General features: G+C 34.3%; 1 protein-coding gene and 4 long non-coding RNA genes across 9 annotated transcripts in view; 2 read left to right on the forward strand and 3 right to left on the reverse strand.

Annotated features, from left to right (window-relative positions):
• The window catches only part of LOC127729030 (trichohyalin-like), a 62,768-nt gene that overhangs the window by 30,677 nt on the left and 5,992 nt on the right, over positions 1 to 26,099 (forward strand). For all 3 annotated transcript variants that reach the window (XM_052236636.1, XM_052236645.1, XM_052236655.1), the window contains 2 exons: positions 8,283 to 8,501; positions 8,739 to 9,679. In XM_052236636.1, the coding sequence (XP_052092596.1) occupies positions 8,283 to 8,501; positions 8,739 to 9,679 (1,160 nt within the window). The remainder of the gene's footprint in view (positions 1 to 8,282; positions 8,502 to 8,738; positions 9,680 to 26,099) is intronic.
• LOC127729458 (uncharacterized) lies at positions 7,006 to 24,651 on the reverse strand. The gene is made up of 2 exons (XR_007994639.1): positions 24,282 to 24,651; positions 7,006 to 7,127 (listed from the first exon to the last, which is right to left on the reverse strand). It is a non-coding gene; the product is annotated as an uncharacterized LOC127729458 (long non-coding RNA).
• LOC127729413 (uncharacterized) lies at positions 15,415 to 19,889 on the forward strand. Its single transcript, XR_007994609.1, has 4 exons — positions 15,415 to 16,991; positions 18,833 to 18,897; positions 19,483 to 19,677; positions 19,808 to 19,889. It is a non-coding gene; the product is annotated as an uncharacterized LOC127729413 (long non-coding RNA).
• On the reverse strand, positions 16,362 to 18,514 carry LOC127729471 (uncharacterized). The gene is made up of 3 exons (XR_007994641.1): positions 18,376 to 18,514; positions 18,082 to 18,228; positions 16,362 to 16,378 (listed from the first exon to the last, which is right to left on the reverse strand). It is a non-coding gene; the product is annotated as an uncharacterized LOC127729471 (long non-coding RNA).
• LOC127729431 (uncharacterized) lies at positions 18,865 to 19,813 on the reverse strand. 3 transcript variants are annotated; one of them, XR_007994623.1, is made up of 3 exons: positions 19,761 to 19,813; positions 19,501 to 19,630; positions 18,865 to 18,915 (listed from the first exon to the last, which is right to left on the reverse strand). It is a non-coding gene; the product is annotated as an uncharacterized LOC127729431 (long non-coding RNA). The 3 variants fall into 3 exon arrangements; XR_007994624.1 differs by having other exon boundaries at positions 18,888 to 18,980; XR_007994621.1 differs by lacking the exon at positions 18,865 to 18,915 and adding an exon at positions 19,175 to 19,240.

Raw genomic sequence — 26,099 nt, forward strand, 5'->3', positions numbered from 1 at the left:
GGATTGTGGGTTTCACAGGAATTTTACGGTGTAATTTGCTTTAGTCATCAATCATTCAGTGCAGTGTTGTCACAAGTCATTTACAGATCATAGCATTCATTTTTAAACTATTGGATTTGTTGTGAAATTATTTAAAGAACATTTAACCAATATGCACAGAAAAATTTGCATGAATAAACAAAGAAAAAATTTAAGAAAAAAAGTCCAAATTTGATTTGAATGGTACAAGTTAACAATCTGGAATAATACTATCTCAGGCATAAATGTTTTGGTTTAAGGACACTTGTTATGCTTATGCCATAGGCAATGCTGGCATCAAATTTACTTTCATTTTTCTATCCCTAAAACAGTTAGGGTAATTTAACTTAAATTTGGTAGAATTTTACTATAGGAATTTCAAGGTTTATCCCATGATTTACACTACCTTATCTTTCTTATTCTAATGTTTAGTAATCTCTAAAAAGTGCTGTCACATTTTGATACAATTTCTATTTAGTCTTATCTTAGGTATAAGCTTGATGCTACAATGTAATATAATATTGGTTTACATTGTCCCATTCACTTTGAACTAGCCCTGTTTTGTGGATAATCTGTACTGCTACATTTTCTTTGTATTAAAATTTTATTCAATACATTTCATGCTATTTTTAAAAGTATCATAAGAATCATGATCTGCATTTGACTACATTTTCAGCCATTTTATTTACAGGGACAGTTTATATTTGTGTACATTCTGTAATGTATTCAATATTGTAAAATTTTATTCTGTTTTTAGTACAAAATTTAGTTTTTTGTTCAGTATAGGTTCTACCTGTTAATATCAAGACCTTTATGTTTTATTTTACAATTTTGATATTCTGATGAACTATTACATTGGGATTATCTATGTCTGATTTTTAAATGGTATGATCTTATCACATGTCAGTTCTACTTATACGAGACATTCTATTTAACTTGTTTTTCCATTGTTTTTGCAAATTCTGGCCCTTTATAAGAAAATGGAAATAACAGTAAAAGCGTAATATTATTATAAGTTTTGTTTACTCCAAACTTTCATATTTATTCATGAATTGGTTAATTACAAAATTTGGAGAACAAACAAACCCATTACAATACATGTACAAGTTTATTTCAGGGTGTTACTTTTTTCTACAAGATATTTAATCCATCTCTGGAGAACTCTGGGTAATTAAGTCTCCCAAACGAAGTTTGGGAAGACTTATTGTTTTTGCTCAGTTCTTATTATTATTATTATTATTCTTCTTCTTCTTCTTCTTCTTCTTCCGCCGCTTTTAAATTTGAACTTGTCCGCACCCGTTCTCCAAAACCGCTTGTCGGATTAACTTAGGGTTTCACAATATGTTAGACTAACATGTCTTGTGGTGCAATCAGGGTTTTGTTTTTGCAATGGGGTTTATAAAGGGGTACTTTGAGGGGCAAAAAGAAAAGAGGGTTTTACTATAGAACTCTATGGGATTTTATTTTTTTAAATTTTCAAATGATTATAAATTGAAAACCGTTCGTGATAGACACAAACTTTTTAATTGAAAATGTTCTAAATGATAAAGCCCATTAAATGAAATACAGGGTTAGTCCCCAGGGGTCACCCCCACCCCCTGCCATTTAAGAAAGTTCTAATACCTTGTAAGTGGTCAAGATCCCCACCCCTAAACCATATATATTCTGGTTTGTCATGCTAAGATGGTTTGAATGATATACAGGGTTAGTCCCCAGGGGTCATCCCCACCCCCTGTCATTTGAGAAAGTTCTAATATCTTGTAAATGGTCGAGATCCCCACCCCTAAACCATATATATTCTGGTTTGTCATGATAAAGCACATCAAATGTAATACAGGGTTAGTCCCCAGGGGTCACCCCCACCCCCTGCCATTTAAGAAAGTTCTAATATCTTCTAAGTTGTCAAGATCCCCACCCCTAAACCATATATATTCTCGTTTGTCATGCTAAGATGGTTTGAATGATATACAGGGTTAGTCCCCAGGGGTCATCCCGACCCCCTGCCATTTTAGAAAGTTCTAATATCTTGTAAATGGTCGAGATCCCCACCCCTAAACCATATATATTCTGGTTTGTCATGATAAAGCACATCAAATGTTACACAGGGTAAGTCCCCAGGGGTCACCCCCACCCCCTGCCATTTAAGAAAGTTCTAATATCTTGTAAGTGGTCAAGATCCCCACCCCTAAACCATATATATTCTGGTTTGTCATGCTGAGATGGTTTGAATGATATACAGGGTAAGTCCCCAGGGGTCATCCCGACCCCCTGCCATTTTAGAAAGTTCTAATATCTTGTAAATGGTCGAGATCCCCACCCCTAAACCATATATATTCTGGTTTGTCATGATAAAGCACATCAAATGTTATACAGGGTTAGTCCCCAGCGGTCACCCCCACCCCTTGCCATTTGAGAAAGTTCTAATATCTTGTAAATGGTCGAGATCCCCACCCTAAACCATATATATTCTGGTTTGTCATGATAAAGCACATCAAATGAAATACAGGGTTAGTCTCCAGGGGTCACCCCCACCCCTTGCCATTTAAGAAAGTTCTAATATCTTGTAAATGGTCGAGATCCCCACCCCTAAACCATATATATTCTGGTTTGTCATGATAAAGCACATCAAATGTTATACAGGGTAAGTCCCCAGGGGTCACCCCCACCCCCTGCCATTTAAGAAAGTTCTAATATCTTCTAAGTGGTCAAGATCCGCACCCCTAAACCATATATATTCTGGTTTGTCATGATAAAGCACATCAAATGAAATACAGGGTAAGTCCCCAGGGGTCATCCTGACCCCCTGCCATTTGAGAAAGTTCTAATATCTTGTAAATGGTCGAGATCCCCACCCCTAAACCATATATATTCCTATTTGTCATGTCTCGAACATTTGAATGACGTATACGGTCAGTCCCCAGGGGTTCCCCCCATCCACAATGTTCTAATATCTTGTAAATGGTTGAGATCGCCACCCCTAAACCATATATATTCCTGTTCGTCATGTAATGAACATTTGAATGACGTATAGGGCCAGTCCCCAGGGGTTCCTCCCCACCCCCAATATTCTAGTATCTTGTAAATGGTTGAGATCCCCACCCCTAAACCATATTTATTCTGGTTTGTCATGCCAAGATGATTTGAATGATATACAAGGTTAGTCCCCAGGCATCACTAATGCATATAACTTTACTGGACCAAACCAATTTTCAATGGACGTTGCCCAATGTCAGGCGACCCTGGGAATTACGAATTATGGGAGCTTCGTTTGGGAGACTTCGTAACAGCATCCTGTTACAATCATTTCTTGTTTTTATCCTGTTTACCAAAAGTTAAAAGTTATTATCATATTGTTGTTAAATATTCCATTTTTATACAACAAAAAATTTTTGCAGTCATATAATGTTATGGCATTGCCAGCATTGTTGCCTTCGTCCAAAGACATTTGGTTTCCAGACAATAACTTGAGTATAAGTGTATGGATCTCATAGAAATTGTACCACAAGGTTCCATTCCTCAAAAGGAAGGTTGGGATTGATTTTGGAGGTTATGGCCCAAACTGTTTAGTAATTAGGGGAAAAAAACTAGGTTTTTCTGGTTTCTGGACAATAACTTGAGTATAAGTCTTTGGATCTCTATGAAATTGTACCACAAGGTTTCATACCAAAATAGGACGATTGGGATTGATTTTGGGGGTTATGGCCCTAACAATTTAGGAAAAGGGTCCAAAAACAATACTTTTCGAATACTTTGTATAAATTGCTTATTTCTTGACTAATTTCAATGGGATTTAATTCAAAGTCTTGAATTCTTTGAATTTTTAGTATGCTGAATCAAACCCTGTATTCAGATTTTGGATTTTGGGCCCCGTTTTTAAATTAGTCTACATTGAGGTCCAAAGGGTCCAAAATTAAACTTTGTTTGATTTCATAAAAAAATGAATTATTTGAGTTCTTTGATATGCCAAATCTAAACATGTAATTAGATTTTTGATTTTAGGCCCAGATTTCAGGTGGTCCAAAGGGTCCAAGATTAAACTTCGTTTGATTTCATCAGAAATTGAATATATGGGGTTCTTTTGTATGCTGAATCTAACTATGTACTGTAAATTCAGAAATTATTGCGTGCATTTATTATTGCGATTATTGAAGAATAGACAAAAATGTGAGATTTCAGGAAAATCTGCATACAGATATATGTATCAGATATCAGAATGCGAGTTCTTACTATTCCCATTATTCGCAATAATAAAAACCTCGCAATAGTTTCTAAATTTACAGTATTTAGATTTTGGATATTGGACCATAATAAGTCAATGTCTAATTTCAAATTCTTAAGTTCTTAGACCACATTCATTCTGTGTGAGAAACCTATTCTATGTCAAATATTTAATCAAATTAAATTTAATATATCTAAATTCAGAGCTGTATTGCACAATTAATAGAAATTGTAAGTAGATTCATAGTTAAAAGTAGATACAATATAAATTCTATTTTTACAGAAGAAGTTATGTATAAATATAGTTTGAAATTTACTGTTCATTTAATATTATATATTTTGAAAATTAAAGGTAAGTTTTATAGATTTTTTAAAGACATATTATTAATGAGGAATGATATTTTGGGAAAAAAATTTCATTTTCTTTGTAAAATATTTTGAAGAATTCCCTGGTAGGTTTTTTTATATTCTGTATAAATTAATTTTCAGAATGCTATATATATAGAGAATATCATATGGCTTTTTCAATATCACATCCGTATCAACCCGAGACACCGATATAATCCCAAGAGCTCTGCTCGAGGGATTATATTGGTTGAGGGTTGATACGGTGTGTGATATTGAAAAAGCCATATCATGTACACTTTATTATATACAAATACCTCACGTAGATGTTTTTTATGTGACATGAAGTCATACAGATTATAGGTTTGACATGACGTCAAAAGATTAGGGGTTTGATAAAGCCATTGCAACAATGACTGCAATCGATGACGTGACGTCATACCGATTAAAGGTGTGATAAAGCCTTTGCAACCGTGCTGATATTGATATCATCACGGGTGGCTGATACAGCATGCTTGCCAATGATTGTATTACACATACAATTTATCTGTATTTACTACTAAGTATATAATAAATATATTTATTATATACTTAGTAGTAAATACAGATAAATTGTATGTGTAATATGGTCAACGTCAATCGTGCTGTGTCAGCCATCCAGGATAATATCGATATCAGTCACGGTTGCAAAGGCTTTATCACACCTTTAATCTGTATGACATCACGTCATCAATATCAGTCCCTGTTGCAAAGACTTTATCAAACCTATAATCTGTATTACGTCATGTCATGTGAAAAACATCTACTTGAGGTAAATAATAAAGTGAATATGATACGGCTTTTTCAATATCACTCACCGTATCAACCCTCAACCAATATTAAATCCTTCAAGCAGAGCTCTTGGGATTATATTGGTGTCTCGGGTCAGTAGGGATGTGATATTGAAAAAGCCATATGATATTCTCTATATATATTTTGATGAAGTGAACCCTTTTCAAAACTTGATTATTATTGTCTATTAATGAATAAGTAAACTAAATTCTTGGATATGCTGAATCGAACAGTGTATTTAGATTTTGGATATTGGACCATAATTGGTAAAAGTCCAATTTCAAATTTTTCAGATCTTTGACCACATTCATTCTGTGTCAAATATTTAATCACAATCCAAATTCAGAGCTGTATCAAGCTTGAATGTATTGTCCATACTTGCCCCAACTGTTCAGGGTCAACCACTGCGGTCATATCAAGCTGCACCCAGCAGAGCATTTTTTTTAACATTGTCAACCTATCACAAAAATGTATGTACAAGTATTTTCCAGACAATCTTTAATATCTGGAAAATAATTTAGTTCAGAAATTCTGATTCTATACAAATACCGGTGTGATCATTTGCACCTTGAGGTTTGTGTAAGGTAAAAAAATATAGCCTTCACAGTAACAAGGTCTAGTAGGGGCACAGCTTGAGAAAATACACTGGAAATTGTCACATATTTGCAAATATATAACTCTTGTGCAAAATATATAGATTTATGTTATTTTGGATTTGTTACCACTACTAATTTGTTTTGTGTATTATGTTTTTATACAACCGCAAAAAAAAATTTTGGTATCTCGTTGTCAGCGTCATCTGTAGACATTTGGTTTCCGGACAATAACTTTAGTAAATGTAAATAGAAATCTATAAAATTTAAACACAAGGTTTATAACCACAAAAGGAAGGTTAGGATTGATTTTGGGGGTTATAGTCCTAACAGTTTAGGAATTAGAGGCCAAAAAGGGGCCCAAATAAGCATTTTTCTAGTTTCCAGACAATAACTGGTGGAACTGTGTATGGATCTCTCTGAAATTATACCACAAGTTTCCATACCACAAAGGGATGGTTAGGATTGGCTTTGGGGGGTTATGGCTCAAACCGTTTAGGAATAAGGGGCAAAAAAGGGGGTAAAACAAGGGTTTCCTGGTTAATGGACAATTAAAAAAAGTACAATGTTATGTTTGGATTACCTCCCTTACACTGCTTTTAAATTATGTATAAAGAAATGTTTAATTGTCTTGAGGTGATTAGCTGTCAATTTATTTTTAGAAGTTACTATTTAAAAATGCTCATTAAGGAATACTAATTTTAGCCATGATTATGTATGTCATTTCTATTTTAAGACTTTTATAATGTATTCAAATGGGTAATTATGGTTGCAAACTCCATTGGAAATTTGAATTGAGATTATGACCATATCTTGAGGGAAAGAATTTTTTTTTTTTTGAAAAAAGGGGGGGGGGGGGGTAAAAAAGAAATTGTGAGGGGGAGGGGAGGACAATTTTTTCTGATTTCAGATTTCAGAAAATTTCTTCAAATTTTTTTGTTTTTTTTTGTTTTTTTTTGGGGGGGGGGGGGGTCAATTCACAACATCATAGTGTATTGCACAAAAGCAAAAAATTGAATATAAATTCAAATCATATAACCAATTCTAAGTTCTTTGACTACAGTTATTTTGTGTTAGAAACCTATTATGTGTCAAATATTTAATTACAATCCAAATTCAGACCTGTATCAAGCGCGAATATTGTGTCCATTTTTGCCCCAACTGTTCAGTGTTGGAACTCTGCGGTCGTATCCAGCTGCACTTAGCAAAGCAATTTATTAGTTTATTCAGGTAAATAATTGTTTTTCCACATTGATACTATAGAATTTTTGTTTCAAATTAGCTTATTTATAATTACAATTCTTTCTCGTTATATCATGTATCCCTCCATCAATATCTTTTTTTTTTTGCATGCCAGACTTAATATCTTATTATTGTCATTTTACTTCATTGAATACTAAGTAACCAATTTTCAGTACCATTTTTTATATGACTGCTGTAGACATCATGTATCCACAGCCATGGTAAAATACTAAAACAATCCATGATCAGTACAAGTGACACTTTTTTTAGAAAAAATGTAGTCCTTTGCATAGTGAAATCCGACCATTTTAGACATTTTTCATGTATCAAAGGAAGTTTTTTGTGGAATTCTTTGATTTTCTAAATTTAACCGTTTTATCCTCTTTTCCTTGATTTGGACATAACTGAAAGAGACTTATTATTTTTGTGATGATGGATGCCACTAGTGGAGCAGGAAGTGGTTATCCTTCCAGAACCACCTGGGTTCAATCTCAGTTTTTGGCGACACTACTCGATCTTTTGTTTTCTTTAGTATTTTGTTATTATTTTTAGTCTTTTTGTATTTTTTCCTTTTGGCAATGTCTGTTTTTATTGGACTAATGATTTTTTTTTCCCAACTTATTCTTCTAAAAAAATCTTTTGAGTTTTTTCCCCAGATTTGCTCTTACCACTTTAAGACTGTTCCTTATTAATCAATTGTATCAAAAACAATGTGATCGTGTCCATCATATTACAGTTTCAAAAACATACTGTATCTAGACTGGCATTTAATATATACTTCTTCGACTGTTCCTTAGTGATAAGTTTGGGACATTTCATGCTTCACTTTGCATAGTCATTTATTAAGAATTGTTTTAGATAAAGTGTTCCTATAATCTTTCATATTGCATTTGTGTCTTTAGTTTCTATAACTTACATGTAAACTTGCAGCAGTAAAGGCATGATGTCTGCAGTTGGAACCATTATGACAACATAAGTAGAAGTCTTGTGCACATTAGTCCATCACTCAGACACAAATCTTTATTTATTTTATAGCTAAGTTGACACCAAGGGCTACTGAACCAACATATGTACCAGGTTTAAACCTTGATGTCTCACCTAGACCAATACAAACAGACAAACACACAGACAAATCCGGTTTGGCGTTAGAACCTTACACTGAGAATAGAGTACTAACACCTAGTCAGTACAGATATGGACAGTCTCCAAAAAGAGAATTTGGTACACAGACTGGTAACATAGCAGTAATTAATGGTAAGCATTATACTGACCAGAAATTTTAGCTACAGGGAAAGTAATTTGTTGTTTGCCCGGAGATTTGCTATAAAGGACAACAGTAGAATTACGTTGAAATTAAACATATTCATAAATATGTTTTTTAAATAGATCATTTGTTCAGATTATTGTAAATGGACAGAGATTAGATTATTTTAGCTTTGCTCCCATAGTTTGGATTAATTTAAAAAAAAATAATAAAAATATAATTTTCAGAAACTGGTCGTAGAATGGATCAGAGAACATACAGAGAAATGACTGATGTTGACATTGTGTACAAAGTTTCTAAGGGCAAAAAGGTTAGAGTAAAAAGTGCTACAAAAGAGGAAAGAATGCCAAGAAAGCAACCAGCCAATCAAAAAAGATCTGTCATTCAGAAAGAAGAACCAAAACCTAGAGAAACAGATAGAAGAAGCAGGAGTAGGAAGAAAGAATTATGGAATTATCAAAATCCTGCACACAAACATCCAAAAAAACAATCAGAAAAAGATCCAATTCAGCACAAACGTCAAGCCAGTGAACATCGAAGACGGATCAGAGAACAAGAACTTATGGCAATGGTAGAAATGAATAAAGATAGAATTCCCACAGAGAGGCTTTCAAGATGTGGTTCTCATTCTGATGGAGAAACTACACCAAGAACTGATAGACTTTGTCATAGAAATAAATCACATTCTCCTGTAGGGCAGCCAGAGGTCAATCGTCTGGTTATCAATAGGTCAAGGTCAAGATCACCTGAGCAGACAAACAGAGCACTTGTACCATACAACAGGGAGCGATCTCCATCACCATCTGTATCAGTTATAAGGACAGATGAACGATTAAAAAGAGTTCCCTCTCCACCTGTACCTGCCCTCAAACATAAAATAGGTGGGGAGGGAGGACTTGATCATCGAGGGAAGCTATATAAATATGGGGACACAAACCCTGTGACTTATGAACTCGGTGATAGTGACTTTGTGCCATTTACACGAACTGTAGAGATTTTAGACCCAGCCCTGGCTACTAATCCACTTCCTCTTTCAAGGGAAACAACTAAATTAGCAAATGCTAGGAAAGCATATATTAAAGGAATGAAACCTGGTAATTATGGCAACAGGGTAGACGTGTATGAAGATAGGATCAGGCTTCCTGGAGAATCAAGAAATAATGATAAGGTTAGATATTTTTAAATTTCTAGGTAAAGAATATGTGTACTAAGTACATGCTAGAAAAAAAATATGTCAAATCTACCTTCTATGACCTGTTTCTCTCCAAAAAGAAATGTTTTGAATAAATTACAGATTGTATCATCAGTTTAAATTGTTCAAATGGCAAGAAACGGAACCAAACTTCTCTAATACAGCTACAAATTTTACATCACATCAATATTAGTAATTCAAATGAAAAAGAATGCATATACTTTAGAATTCCATTTAAAATCATCTGTCTATTAGTTATATGAAAAAATACTTCAAGCTGTAAAGTTGCATGAAGACTTTGGTATTATAAAGGTATGATACATTGTAAGTGCTCACATTGTGTCTCTGAGCAACAACTTTAATCAGACATGATCATATAACCAATATACAAAAAAATGTTCATCCCAAAAACATAAAAGAACTTAAACAGGACAGTCAAAATCTTTTAAAGTTAAGAAGTTGCAAACTTAGTTTTTTTAAAATAATGTAATTATAAACTGACAATTTTGTAATCAAAATTTACTGTTTAAATATCATCCAATGACAGAAATATTGGTCACTGATCAGTAAGCAGATGATATGCCTACTTTGATTGGATGATGTGCTGATAAATTGAAGTAATTTAGATATTAAGACAACAGTCCAAAAAGATTCATAAAATATTTATGGTAGTTACCTATTTTGAAAACCAAAATCAAAACAATACTTTTTTATCAGGTTTTTATACGACCGCAAAAAAATGTTTGTGGTCGTATATTGGTATGACGTTGGCATCGTCGTCGTCGTCGTCCGAAGACACATTGGTTTTCACACTCTAACTTTAGTTTAAGTGAATGGATATCTATGAAATTTTACCACAAGGTTCAATACCACAAAAGGAAGGTTGGGATTAATTTTGGGGGTTATGGTATCAACAGTAAAGGAATTAGGGGCCAAAAAGGGGCCAAAAATAAGCATTTTTGTAACTTCCAGACATAACTTGTGTGTTAGTGTATGGATCTCTCTGACATTGTACCACAAGGTTCCATATCACAAAAGGAATGCTGGGATTGATTTTGGGGGTAATTGCCTCAAAATTTTAGGAATTAGGGGCCAAAAAAGGGGCAAAAAACAAGCATTTTTCTAGTTTCATGACAATAACTTGTGTGTAAGTGTATGGATCTTTCTGAAATTGTACTACAAGGTTCCATATCACAAAGGGAAAGCTGGAATTGAGTTTGGGGGTAATTGCTGAAACATTTAGGAATTGGGGGCCAAAAAGGGGCCAAAAATAAGCATTTTTCTAGTTTCCAGACAATAACTTGTGTTCAAGTGTATGGATCTCTCTGAAATTGTACTGCAAGGTATCATACCACAAAGGGAAAGCTGGGATTGATGATGGGGATAATTGCCTCAATATTTTAGGAATTAGAGGCCAAAAAGGGACAAAAAACAAGCATTTTTCTAGTTTCAGGACAATAACTTGTGTGTAAGTGTATGGATCTTTCTGAAATTGTACTACAAGGTTCCATATCACAAAGGGAAAGCTGGGTTTGAATTTGGGGGTAATTGCTTAAACATTTAGGAATTTGGGGCAAAAAAGGGGCCAAAAAACACATTTTTCTAGTTTCCAGACAATAACTTGTGTTCAAGTGTATGGATCTCTCTGAAATTGTACTGCAAGGTACCATACCACAAAGGGAAGGCTGGGATTGAGTTTGGGGGTGATGAATCATAAGGGGGTTCAAAAAATTTGGGGGGATGGATTTTTTTTTTTTTTTCATTTTTTTTTTCTTTTAAAATTTTCCATTTTAAGTTGGTTATTTCTGATTTATATTAAAAGCAAATAATAATGATATGGTAGGAGATACACACCAAACAGGATGGATTATTATATGATAAGTATTGTGCAATAGCAAGAAATTTTCAATTGCACAGTATTGCACAATAACAAGAAATCTTCAATTGCACAGTATTGCGCAATAGCAAGAAATCTTCAATTGCACAGTATTGCACAATAGCAAGAAATATCCAATAGCACAATATTGCGCAATAGCAAGAAATTGTCAATTGTACAGTATTGCGCAATAGCAAGAAATATTTAATTGCACAGTATTGTGCAAAAGAAGATACTTCGTATAAATTGCTTATTTCTTGACCAATTTCAATGGGGTTTTATTCTTGAATTCTTGGGATTCTTTAATATGCTGAATCTAACCGTGTATTTAGTTTTTGGATTTTGGGCCCCGTTTTTAAATTGGTCCACATTGAGGTCCAAAGGGTCCAAAATTAAACTTTGTTTGATTTCATCAAAAATTGAATTATTGGGGTTCTTTGATATGCCGAATCTAACCGTGTATTTAGATTCTTAATTTTTGGTTCCGTTTTCAAATTGGTCTACATTAAGGTCCAAAGGGTCCAAAATTAAACTTAGTTTGATTTTAACAAAAATTGAATTCTTAGGGTTCTTTGATATGCTGAATCTAAACATGTATTTAGATTTTTGATTATGGGCCCAGTTTTCAAGTTGGTCCAAATCGGGGTCCAAAATTAAAAAAAAATTGAATATATGGGGTTCTTTGATATGCTGAATCTAACCATGTATTTAGATTTTTGATCCCCATTATCAACTTTGTCCACATTGAGGTCAAAAGGGTCCAAAATTAAACTTTCATCAAAAATTGAATTCTTGGGGTTCTTTGATATGCTGAATCTAAACATGTATTTAGATTTTGGATATTGGACCATAATAGGTGAATGTCCAATTTAAAATTTTTAAGTTCTTAGACCACATTCATTCTGTGTCAGAAACCTATGCTGTGTCAAATATTTAATCACAATCCAAATGCAAAGCTGTATCAAGCTTGAATGTTGTGTCCATACTTGCCCCAACTGTTCAGGGTTCGACCTCTGCGGTCGTATCAAGCTGCGCCCTGCGGAGCATTTTATTATAATTGCTATCTTGTTTACAGATTACCTGTACTAGCCTTGCACTTCATCCAACTTTACAGTGTTAATTTTCACACACACCTATGCTCTGTTTTTTAATTTCTCTACTATAGGGACTAGTTTGTTGCAAAATTTGTAAACATTTCTTGCCAATTAAACAGTTTGTGTTTTGTCTTTAAAACAACAATTTAAAAAGAAAAAGTGAAATACATACCTACAAGTCACAGTATAAGACAGCATAATTATTTTTTGAACACGTTTTTTTGTAGCAATTTAATAAATTGATTGAATAATTAATCAAGATTTACATTATATAAAAAACAACATGTTGATAATGAATAAAAAGGGAACTTTGATCACAAAGTTCTTTAAGCTGTTAATTTATAACTAGCCTTATAAATTACTTCCCTTTTCCAATCTGATCAAAATACAGATCCACTCTTGCTTACATGGATCTCGCAACACTCATTTCTACTTTCTTCTCTGTAATTATTACATTAGCCAATGCAAATTCTGCCTCCAAATTTTTGAAGGTGTGTATCAAAAATCACAGGTTCCAGAAAAAGGCTTTTAAAACAGTAAGGTAGAACAGGGTTTTGTTCAGATCTTTGTAAATGAAGCATGGACACGGGATCTGTATTTCAATCAGATTGCAGCTTTTCATCATTATAGTGTTTTTGTCGAGCCTGCGACTTTTGTCGCAGAAAGCTGGACATAGGGATAGCGATCCGGCGGCGGCGGCGGCGTTAGCTAACTTCTTAAAAGCTTTATATTTTAGAAGATGGAAGACCTGGATGCTTCATACTTTGTATATGGATGCCTCATGTTACGAAGTTTCCGTCAGTCACATGTCCAATGTCCTTGACCTCATTTTCATGGTTCAGTGACTACTTGAAAAAAAAGTTCAGATTTTTTGTAATGTTAAATTCTCTCTTATTATAAGTAATAGGATAACTATATTTGGTATGTGCGTACCTTGCAAGGTCCTCATGCCCGTCAGACAGTTTTCACTTGACCTCGACCTCATTTCATGGATCAGTGAACAAGGTTAAGTTTTCGTGGTCAAGTCTATATCTCAGATACTATAAGCAATAGGTCTAGTATATTCGGTGTATGGAAGGACTGTAAGGTGTACATGTCCAACTGGCAGGTGTCATCTGACCTTGACCTCATTTTCATGGTTCAGTGGTTATAGTTAAGTTTTTGTGTTTTTGTCTGTTTTTCTTATACTGTATGCAATAGGTCTACTATATTTGGTGTATGGAATGATTGTAAGGTGTACATGTCTAGCTGGCAGGTGTCATCTGACCTTGACCTCATTTTCATGGTTCAGTGGTCAAAGTTAAGTTTTTGAGTTTTGGTCTTTCTTTCTAATACTGCATGCAATAGGTCAGCTATATTTGGTGTATGGAATGATTGTAAGGTGTACATGTCTAGCTGGCAGGTGTCATCTTACCTTGACCTCATTTTCATGGTTCAGTGGTCAAAGTTAAGTTTTTGAGTTTTGGTCTTTTTTTCTAATACTATATGCAATAGTTCAACTATATTTGGTGTATGGAAATATTTTATGATCTATATGTCAGTTACGCAGGTTTTATTTGACCTTGACCTCATTTTCAAGGTTCATTGCTCAGTGTTAAGTTTTTGTGTTTTCGTCTGTTTTTCTTAAACTATAAGCAATAGGTCAACTATATTTGTTGTATGGAAGAATTGTTAGCTGTACATGCCTGCCTAGCATGGTTCATCTGACCTTGACCTCATTTTAATGGTTCATTGGTCAATGTTTAGTTTACTTGGTTAATGTTAAGTTTATGTGACAGTTGTAATAAAGCTTTATATTTAGGACTATCAACATAATATCAATGATTAGTAAAGAAGGCGAGACATTTCAGCGTGTGCACTCTTGTTGTGTTATTGGTAAAAATAGCAAGTGCACATTATTTGCATGCTACAGTTTTTTTTTTCCTCTTTAAATATCATTGATTTACCCTCAATACCTTGCTTTCCTATAGACTAGTTTTCTTAATTACCTCATACTTTTTAAAGATCAATCACAAATTGGTAATTTACTTCAACACTCTTGTTTCTTATGGTTTTGTCTATCATTCTTTGAAATTAGTGATTTATCCCTGGTAATCTGGTTTTCTCTAGGTTTGTGTGTTACTGGACCTCTATAAGAATTAGTGATTTATCCCTGGTAATCTGGTTTTCTCTAGGTTTGTGTGTTATTCGACCTCTATAAGAATTAGTGATTTATCCCTTTTAATCTGGTTTTCTCTAGGTTTGTGTGTTACTCGACCTCTATAAGAATTAGTGATTTATCCCTGGTAATCTGGTTTTCTCTAGGTTTGTGTGTTACTGGACCTCTATAAGAATTAGTGATTTATCCCTGGTAATCTGGTTTTCTCTAGGTTTGTGTGTTACTGGACCTCTATAAGAATTAGTGATTTATCCCTGGTAATCTGGTTTTCTCTAGGTTTGTGTGTTACTGGACCTCTATAAGAATTAGTGATTTATCCCTGGTAATCTGGTTTTCTCTAGGTTTGTGTGTTACTGGACCTCTATAAGAATTAGTGATTTATCCCTGGTAATCTGGTTTTCTCTAGGTTTGTGTGTTACTGGACCTCTATAAGAATTAGTGATTTATCCCTGGTAATCTGGTTTTCTCTAGGTTTGTGTGTTACTGGACCTCTATAAGAATTAGTGATTTATCCCTGGTAATCTGGTTTTCTCTAGGTTTGTGTGTTACTGGACCTCTATAAGAATTAGTGATTTATCCCTGTTAATCTGGTTTTTGTCGAGCCTGCGACTTTTGTCGCAGAAAGCTCGACATAGGGATAGCGATCCGGCGGCGGCGGCGGCGGCTACGGCGGCGGCGGCGGCGGCGGCGTTAGCTAACTTCTTAAAAGCTTTATATTTTAGAAGATGGAAGACCTGGATGCTTCATACTTTGTATATGGATGCCTCATGTTACGAAGTTTCCGTCAGTCACATGTCCAATGTCCTTGACCTCATTTTCATGGTTCAGTGACTACTTGAAAAAAAAGTTCAGATTTTTTGTAATGTTAAATTCTCTCTTATTATAAGTAATAGGATAACTATATTTGGTATGTGCGTACCTTGCAAGGTCCTCATGCCCGTCAGACAGTTTTCACTTGACCTCGACCTCATTTCATGGATCAGTGAACAAGGTTAAGTTTTCGTGGTCATGTCCATATCTCAGATACTATAAGCAATAGGTCTAGTATATTCGGTGTATGGAAGGACTGTAAGGTGTACATGTCCAACTGGCAGGTGTCATCTGACCTTGACCTCATTTTCATGGTTCAGTGGTTATAGTTAAGTTTTTGTGTTTTGGTCTGTTTTTCTTATACTGTATGCAATAGGTCTACTATATTTGGTGTATGGAATGATTGTAAGGTGTACATGTCTAGCTGGCAGGTGTCATCTGACCTTGACCTCATTTTCATGGTTCAGTGGTCAAAGTTAAGTTTTTGAGTTTTGGTCTTTCTTTCTAATACTGCATGCAATAGGTCAGCTATATTTGGTGTATGGAATGATTGTAAGGTGTACATGTCTAGCTGGCAGGTGTCATCTTACCTTGACCTCATTTTCATGGTTCAGTGGTCAAAGTTAAGTTTTTGAGTTTTGGTCTTTTTTTCTAATACTATATGCAATAGTTCAACTATATTTGGTGTATGGAAATATTTTATGATCTATATGTCAGTTACGCAGGTTTTATTTGACCTTGACCTCATTTTCAAGGTTCATTGCTCAGTGTTAAGTTTTTGTGTTTTCGTCTGTTTTTCTTAAACTATAAGCAATAGGTCAACTATATTTGTTGTATGGAAGAATTGTTAGCTGTACATGCCTGCCTAGCATGGTTCATCTGACCTTGACCTCATTTTAATGGTTCATTGGTCAATGTTTAGTTTACTTGGTTAATGTTAAGTTTATGTGACAGTTGTAATAAAGCTTTATATTTAGGACTATCAACATAATATCAATGATTAGTAAAGAAGGCGAGACATTTCAGCGTGTGCACTCTTGTTGTGTTATTGGTAAAAATAGCAAGTGCACTTTATTTGCATGCTACAGTTTTTTTTTTCCTCTTTAAATATCATTGATTTACCCTCAATACCTTGCTTTCCTATAGACTAGTTTTCTTAATTACCTCATACTTTTTAAAGATCAATCACAAATTGGTAATTTACTTCAACACTCTTGTTTCTTATGGTTTTGTCTATCATTCTTTGAAATTAGTGATTTATCCCTGGTAATCTGGTTTTCTCTAGGTTTGTGTGTTACTGGACCTCTATAAGAATTAGTGATTTATCCCTGGTAATCTGGTTTTCTCTAGGTTTGTGTGTTATTCGACCTCTATAAGAATTAGTGATTTATCCCTTTTAATCTGGTTTTCTCTAGGTTTGTGTGTTACTCGACCTCTATAAGAATTAGTGATTTATCCCTGGTAATCTGGTTTTCTCTAGGTTTGTGTGTTACTGGACCTCTATAAGAATTAGTGATTTATCCCTGGTAATCTGGTTTTCTCTAGGTTTGTGTGTTACTGGACCTCTATAAGAATTAGTGATTTATCCCTGGTAATCTGGTTTTCTCTAGGTTTGTGTGTTACTGGACCTCTATAAGAATTAGTGATTTATCCCTGGTAATCTGGTTTTCTCTAGGTTTGTGTGTTACTGGACCTCTATAAGAATTAGTGATTTATCCCTGGTAATCTGGTTTTCTCTAGGTTTGTGTGTTACTCGACCTCTATAAGAATTAGTGATTTATCCCTGGTAATCTGGTTTTCTCTAGGTTTGTGTGTTACTCGACCTCTATAAGAATTAGTGATTTATCCCTGGTAATCTGGTTTTCTCTAGGTTTGTGTGTTACTGGACCTCTATAAGAATTAGTGATTTATCCCTGTTAATCTGGTTTTTGTCGAGCCTGCGACTTTTGTCGCAGAAAGCTCGACATAGGGATAGCGATCCGGCGGCGGCGGCGGCTACGGCGGCGGCGGCGGCGGCGGCGGCGTTAGCTAACTTCTTAAAAGCTTTATATTTTAGAAGATGGAAGACCTGGATGCTTCATACTTTGTATATGGATGCCTCATGTTACGAAGTTTCCGTCAGTCACATGTCCAATGTCCTTGACCTCATTTTCATGGTTCAGTGACTACTTGAAAAAAAAGTTCAGATTTTTTGTAATGTTAAATTCTCTCTTATTATAAGTAATAGGATAACTATATTTGGTATGTGCGTACCTTGCAAGGTCCTCATGCCCGTCAGACAGTTTTCACTTGACCTCGACCTCATTTCATGGATCAGTGAACAAGGTTAAGTTTTCGTGGTCAAGTCCATATCTCAGATACTATAAGCAATAGGTCTAGTATATTCGGTGTATGGAAGGACTGTAAGGTGTACATGTCCAACTGGCAGGTGTCATCTGACCTTGACCTCATTTTCATGGTTCAGTGGTTATAGTTAAGTTTTTGTGTTTTGGTCTGTTTTTCTTATACTGTATGCAATAGGTCTACTATATTTGGTGTATGGAATGATTGTAAGGTGTACATGTCTAGCTGGCAGGTGTCATCTGACCTTGACCTCATTTTCATGGTTCAGTGGTCAAAGTTAAGTTTTTGAGTTTTGGTCTTTCTTTCTAATACTACATGCAATAGGTCAGCTATATTTGGTGTATGGAATGATTGTAAGGTGTACATGTCTAGCTGGCAGGTGTCATCTTACCTTGACCTCATTTTCATGGTTCAGTGGTCAAAGTTAAGTTTTTGAGTTTTGGTCTTTTTTTCTAATACTATATGCAATAGTTCAACTATATTTGGTGTATGGAAATATTTTATGATCTATATGTCAGTCACACAGGTTTTATTTGACCTTGACCTCATTTTCAAGGTTCATTGCTCAGTGTTAAGTTTTTGTGTTTTCGTCTGTTTTTCTTAAACTATAAGCAATAGGTCAACTATATTTGTTGTATGGAAGAATTGTTAGCTGTACATGCCTGCCTAGCATGGTTCATCTGACCTTGACCTCATTTTCATGGTTCATTGGTCAATGTTTAGTTTACTTGGTTAATGTTAAGTTTATGTGACAGTTGTAATAAAGCTTTATATTTAGGACTATCAACATAATATCAATGATTAGTAAAGAAGGCGAGACATTTCAGCGTGTGCACTCTTGTCTCTAGGTTTGTGTGTTACTGGACCTCTATAAGAATTAGTGATTTATCCCTGGTAATCTGGTTTTCTCTAGGTTTGTGTGTTACTCGACCTCTATAAGAATTAGTGATTTATCCCTGTTAATCTGGTTTTCTCTAGGTTTGTGTGTTACTCGACCTCTATAAGAATTAGTGATTTATCCCTGGTGATCTGGTTTTCTCTAGGTTTGTGTGTTACTCAACCTCTATAAGAATTAGTGATTTATCCCTGGTAATCTGGTTTTCTCTAGGTTTGTGTGTTACTTGACCTCTATAAGAATTAGTGATTTATCCCTGGTAATCTGGTTTTCTCTAGGTTTGAGTGTTACTGGACCTCTATAAGAATTGGTGATTTATCCCTGGTAATCTGGTTTTCTCTAGGTTTGTGTGTTACTCGACCTCTATAAGAATTAGTGATTTATCCCTTTTAATCTGGTTTTCTCTAGGTTTGTGTGTTACTCGACCTCTATAAGAATTAGTGATTTATCCCTGGTAATCTGGTTTTCTCTAGGTTTGTGTGTTACTCGACCTCTATAAGAATTAGTGATTTATCCCTGGTAATCTGGTTTTCTCTAGGTTTGTGTGTTACTGGACCTCTATAAGAATTAGTGATTTATCCCTTTTAATCTGGTTTTCTCTAGGTTTGTGTGTTACTGGACCTCTATAAGAATTAGTGATTTATCCCTGGTAATCTGGTTTTCTCTAGGTTTGTGTGTTACTGGACCTCTATAAGAATTAGTGATTTATCCCTGGTAATCTGGTTTTCTCTAGGTTTGTGTGTTACTCGACCTCTATAAGAATTAGTGATTTATCCCTGTTAATCTGGTTTTCTCTAGGTTTGTGTGTTACTCAACCTCTATAAGAATTAGTGATTTATCCCTGGTGATCTGGTTTTCTCTAGGTTTGTGTGTTACTCAACCTCTATAAGAATTAGTGATTTATCCCTGGTAATCTGGTTTTCTCTAGGTTTGTGTGTTACTCGACCTCTATAAGAATTAGTGATTTATCCCTGTTAATCTGGTTTTCTCTAGGTTTGTGTGTTACTCGACCTCTATAAGAATTAGTGATTTATCCCTGGTAATCTGGTTTTCTCTAGGTTTGTGTGTTACTCAAGCTCTATAAGAATTAATTATTTACCTTCAGCACTGGTTTTATATAGTTTAAGGTACTCTTTAAAGATTAGCCTTTTGCATTTTTTCATCAAAAAAGGCTGACCACCATGAAATTATCTTTACTTTTAGAAAGTGCATTAGACTTCATCAAACAATAAACTTGTGTGTGTGTGTGGTGCTACAGAAACTTTAAGACATTCATACAATGATGATAATTTGATTTTTCATTTTTTATTAGTGTATTTACTGTAGTCAGTGTTATGACAGTGATATATACAGTTCAGATGAGCATATACTTAACAAGGTTTATTGTACACTGTATCAATATTGTTTACTCTATTCACAGATAGTCATTGTTTTTGTCACACTATTGTCTGTATGTTTTTTATTATTGTAGTATATAAACATTTTTTAAGACATTTCAGTTACTGACCTTCTTTTTTCTGTTGTCTCTCTGAACAACAAGGTAGACCTGTTACTTTTCACAAAGCATTTAGATGATGTACATGTACATTTAGATCCTTGGTATTAAATGTTATGTCATAACAATTTAAATAAACTGCTTCGCTGAGCGCAGCTGGATACAACCGCAGAGGTCCAACCCTGAACAGTTGGGGCAAAAATGGACACAATATTCAAGCTTGATACAGGTCTGAATTTGGATTGTAATTAAGTATTTGACATATTGCAGGTTTCTGAATAAATGTAGTCAAAGAACTTGAAATTTGTTATATGAATTGAATTTATATTCAATTAAAGACTTCTTGCTGTTGTGCAATACACTGTGCTGTTGCGCAATACTTAGTAAATCTGTTGTCAGACTATAAACAATTAAAGTTCAATTAATTCTCAATGTCATATTAGAAATTTATGAAAATGTAAAGGGAGCTTACATCAATAGATATAAACAATTCACCAAATTTATGAGAATTGCTGACAGCATTTTTGAGTTATTGACCGAAAACTGGAAAATCCCCCCTTTTTTGATGAATAAAACCCTATAACTCAGAAATGTAAAATGTAAAATTTATAAAATTCTAAAGGGAGCTTACTTAAATAGATATAAACAATTCACCATAGTTTCATAAGAACTGCTGAAAGCATTTTTGAGTTTTTGTCAGAAAACTGGACAATCCCCCTTTTTTATGAATAAAACCCTGTAACTCAGAAACTTAAATCTAAAATTTATAAAAATCGAAAGGGAGCTCATGTCAATAGATATAAACAATTCACCACAATTTCTTGCAAGTTGGTGAAAGCATTCTTGAGTTATTGTCCAAAAACTGGAAAATCCCCCTTTTTTTAATGAATAAAACCCCATAACTCAGAAACGTAAAATTTCAAATTTATAAAAAACGAAAGGGAGCTCACGTCAATAGATATAAACAATTCACCAAAGTTTTATGCAAATTGGTTAAAGCATTTTTGAGTTAATGTCCGACATGTTGACGACGGACGGACAGACGGACGGACGGACAGACGGACAGACGGACAACGGTATACCATAATACGTCCCATAAACGGGCGTATAAAAATTATCAAGAATTAATCAAGATTTAGATAAAAGAGAGGCATTTTTTGTTAAGAAACTGTTTACTTATCTTATCAACATGTTTAACAAGGTTACATATAAACTTCATTATTAAATTTTTATACAACCGCAAAAAAATTTTGGGGTCGTATAATGCTATCACATCGTCGTCGTCTGAAGACATTTGGTTTCCGGACAATAACTTTAGTTCATGTGTATGGATCTCCATGAAATTTAACCAAAAGGTTCAATACCACAAAAAAAAGGTTGGGATTGTTTTTGGGGTTGATGGTCCCAACCATTTAGGAATAAGGGGCCCAAAGGGGTCCCAAAACAAGCATTTTTATACGCCCGTTTACGGGACGTATTATGGTAAACCTATGTCCGTCCGTCTGTCCGTCCGTCGTCAACATGTGGGACATTAACTCCAAAACGCTTTAACCAATTTGCATTAAACTTTGGTGAATTGTTTATATCTATTGACGTGAGCTCCCTTTCGTTTTTAGCTCACCTGGCCCTTTGGGCCAAGTGAGTTTTTCTCATCACTTGGCGTCCGGCGTCGTCCGTTAACTTTTACAAAAATCTTCTCCTCTGAAACTACTTTCCCAAATTTAACCAAACTTGGCCACAATCATCATTGGGGTATCTAGTTTAAAAAATGTGTCCAGTGACCTGGCCAACCAACCAAGATGGCCGCCATGGCTAAAAATAGAACATAGGTGTAAATGTAGATTTTGGCTTATATCTCTGAAACCAAAGCATTTAGAGCAAATCTGACAGTGGGTAAAATTGTTTAACAGGTCAAGATCTATCTGCCCTGCAATTTTCAGATGAATCGCGCAACCCGTTGTTGGGTTGCTGCCCCTGAATTGGTAATTTTAAGGAAATTTTGCCGTTTTTGGTTATTATCTTGAATATTATTATAGATAGAGATAAACTGTAAACAGCAATAATGTTCAGCAAAGTAAGATCTACAAATAAGTCAACTTGACCAAAATGGTCAGTTGACCCCTTAAGGAGTTATTGCCCTTTATGGTCAGTTTTTAACCATTTTTCGTAAATTTTTGTAATCTTTTACAAAAATCTTCTCCTCTGAAACTACTAAGACAAATTAAACCAAACTTGTGCACAATCATCATTAGAGTATCTAGTTAAAAAAAATGTGTCCGATGACCTCGCCCGCGAACCAAGATGGCCGACATGGCTAAAAAATAGTACATAGGGTAAAATGCAGTTTTTGGCTCATATCTCTGAAACCAAAGCATTTAGAGCAAATATGACGGGATAAAATTGTTCATTAGGTCAAGATCTATCTGCCCTGAAATTTTCAGACCAATCAGGCAACACGTTGTTGGGTTGCTGCTCCTGCATTGGTAATTTTAATAAAATTTTGCAGCTTTTGGTTATTATCTTGAATATTATTATAGATAGAGATAAACTGTAAACAGCAATAATGTACAGCAAAGTAAGATCTACAAATAAGTCAACATGACCAAAATTGTCAATTGACCCCTTAAGGAGTTATTGCCCTTTATAGTCAATTTTTTACAATTTTCATAAATTTTGTAAATTTTTGTAAATTTTTCCAAATATTTTCCAATAATTTAATTTTGGATGTAACGCGTCTTCTGATTGGCTGACGTTGTTTTGTTTATCAGCTCATAGACATGATTTTGTCATGTGACCGTGACGTCATCAACGTTTTTTCATGGTTTACTCCGGTTTAAAATGGAATTTAGAATTAAATTATAAGAAATGACTGTAATATTTTTTCTGTCTATTCGAAATAACATAAAAAATGTGGTGCACACTTTAAAATAACCCGCTACAATGTCTTCATAGACAGAAAAAATATTACAGTCATTCCTTAACTGTAACTACTGGGCCAAGTTCATTATAGATAGAGATAATTGTAAGCAGCAAGAATGTTCAGTAAAGTAAGATCTACAAACACATCACCATCACCAAAACACAATTTTGTCATGAATCCATCTGTGTCCTTTGTTAAATATGCACATAGACCAAGGTGAGGTCACAGGCTCTTTAGAGCCTCTAGTTTATAAATTTTAGATTTTACGTTTCCGAGTTATGGGGTTTTATTCATTAAAAAAAAGGGTGATTTTCCAGTTTTCAGACAATAACTCAAGAATGCTTTCACCAACTTCCAAGAAATTGTGTTGAATTGTTTATATCTATTGACATGAGCTCCCTTTAGATTTTTATATATTTCAGATTTTACGTTTCCGAGTTACAGTGTTTTATTCATAAAAAAAGGTGGATTTTCCAGTTAGTGTTTTATTCATAAAAAAAGGTGGATTTTCCAGTTTTCGGACAAAAAAACAAAAATGCTTTCGCAGTTCTTATGAAACTTTGGTGAATTGTTTATATCTATTGATGTAAGCTCCGTTTAGAATTTTATAAATTTTACATTTTACATTTCTGAGTTATGGGGTTTTATTCATCAAAAAAGGGGGGATTTTCCAGTTTTCGGTCAATAACTCAAAAATGCTGTCAGCAATTCTCATAAATTTGGTGAATTGTTTATATCTATTGATGTAAGCTCCCTTTACATTTTCATAAATTTCTAATATGACATTGAGAATTAATTGAACTTTAATTGTTTATAGTCTGACAACAGATTTACTAAGTATTGCGCAACAGCACAGTGTATTGCACAACAGCAAGAAGTCTTTAATTGAATATAAATTCAATTCATATAACCAATTTCAAGTTCTTTGACTACATTTATTCAGAAACCTATAATATGTCAAATATTTAATACAATCCAAATTCAGACCTGTATCAAGCTTGAATATTGTGTCCATTTTTGCCCCAACTGTTCAGGGTTGGACCTCTGCGGGCGTATCCAGCTGCGCTCAGCGAAGCAGTTTATTCTAGTTGCAGGACAATAACTTGTGTATAAGTATTGTGATTGCTCTGAAATTGTACCACAAGTGTACCACAAGGTTCAATACCACAAGTAGAAGGTTGGGATTCATTTGGGGGGTAGTTGCCCAAACCGTTCAGGAATTAAGGGCCAAAAAGAGTCTAAAACAAGCATTTTTTTAATTTTCAGGCAATAACTTGTGTTTAAGTGTATGGATTTTTCTCATATTGTACCACATTTTACAAATAGAAAATGTCTTCAAATGTTATTTTTTTCGAATAAGGAGAGTGGGGGGGGGGGGGGGGGGGCAATTTTTTTCCCTCAAGATTTAAGAAATTTAAAAGAAGATTTCTTCTAATATTTTTTTTGGGGGGGAAAGGAGGGGGTAAAAAAAAATTTTAGGGGGTCAATTTTTTTTCCTCAAGATTTAAGAAATTGTCATTTTTCAAAGAAAAATTGGGGGTCACAATTTATTTTGCTAATTCTTTGTATATAGTCTGAAAACAGATTTACTAAGTATTACGCAACAGCACAGTGTATTGCACAAAAGCAAGAAATCTTCAATTGAATATAAATTCAAATCATATAACCAATTTCAAGTTCTTTGACTACATTTATCCTGTGTCAGAAACCTATAATGTGTCAAATATTTAATTACAATCCAAATTCAGACCTGTATCAAGCTTGAATATTGTGTCCATTTTTGCCCCAACTGTTCAGGATTGGACCTCTGCGGTTGTATCCAGCTGCGCTAGGCGAAGCAGGTTATTATACGTATTATGGTATACCATTGTCCGTCTGTCGTCAACATGTAGAACAATAACTCAAAAATGCTTTGATCAGTTTTCATGAAACTTTGGTGAATTGCTTATATCTATTGAAGCTCCCTTTCCATTTTAATAAATTTTAGATTTTACATTTCTGAATTTTGGGATTTTTATGCCCTCGCCGTAGTGGAGGGGGCATTAAGTTTTACCCTTGTCAGTCTGTATGTCCCAAAGTTGGTTTCCGTTCTCTAACTTTAGTTTGCCTCAACTAAATGTTATAAAACTTATTACACAATGCTTATTACCACAAAACACAGATGAAGTTTGAAATTTGATGGCGTCACTTTTATCGTTCTAGAGTTATGCCCCTTTACAAATGGAAAAGTTGTCAAATCCTACTTAAATATTATCATATACTTAAAATATTGTTTCACAATTTTACATTTCTATAAAAACAAAATTCTATTCAGCGCTACATGTGGGTGTTGCAAATTTGTTTGTCAATTTTTGCATCAAAAAACTTTCTTACCAATATGAATTTATATCTGAAAGGCAGTATAGCTTAATTTACTTCCAACATAATTTTGCTTTTTGTTAACAATGCAGTTTTGGGCTATCTTCAGGCATTTATAATTTTGTTATCTGTTTAAAACCTTAGCATTTTTTTACCTGCACATTGTTTTGAAAGCTTCCTATTAAATTCACAAGGAACTGCTTAGTTACAAGAAATTAATAACAGATTTTATGGTTAATTGTAACCAATATCTTCTCATGAAAATTTCATTGAACAGCACAAGTATACTCATTTATTTTTTCATGTGCTCTGTAAAACATCAGTCACACAGGCAGGAAGAAAAAACAAAAGTCCTCAAGTAACAGAGAAAAGTTTCAATTAAAAAAATAATTAAATGTTGATATACCTTTAAAAAGAAGGAAAGAAGGAAAAACACTAGGATAGTTG

Source organism: Mytilus californianus, unplaced genomic scaffold, assembly GCF_021869535.1.
Source record: "Mytilus californianus isolate M0D057914Y unplaced genomic scaffold, xbMytCali1.0.p SCAF_1, whole genome shotgun sequence".
NCBI lineage: Eukaryota > Metazoa > Mollusca > Bivalvia > Mytilida > Mytilidae > Mytilus > Mytilus californianus.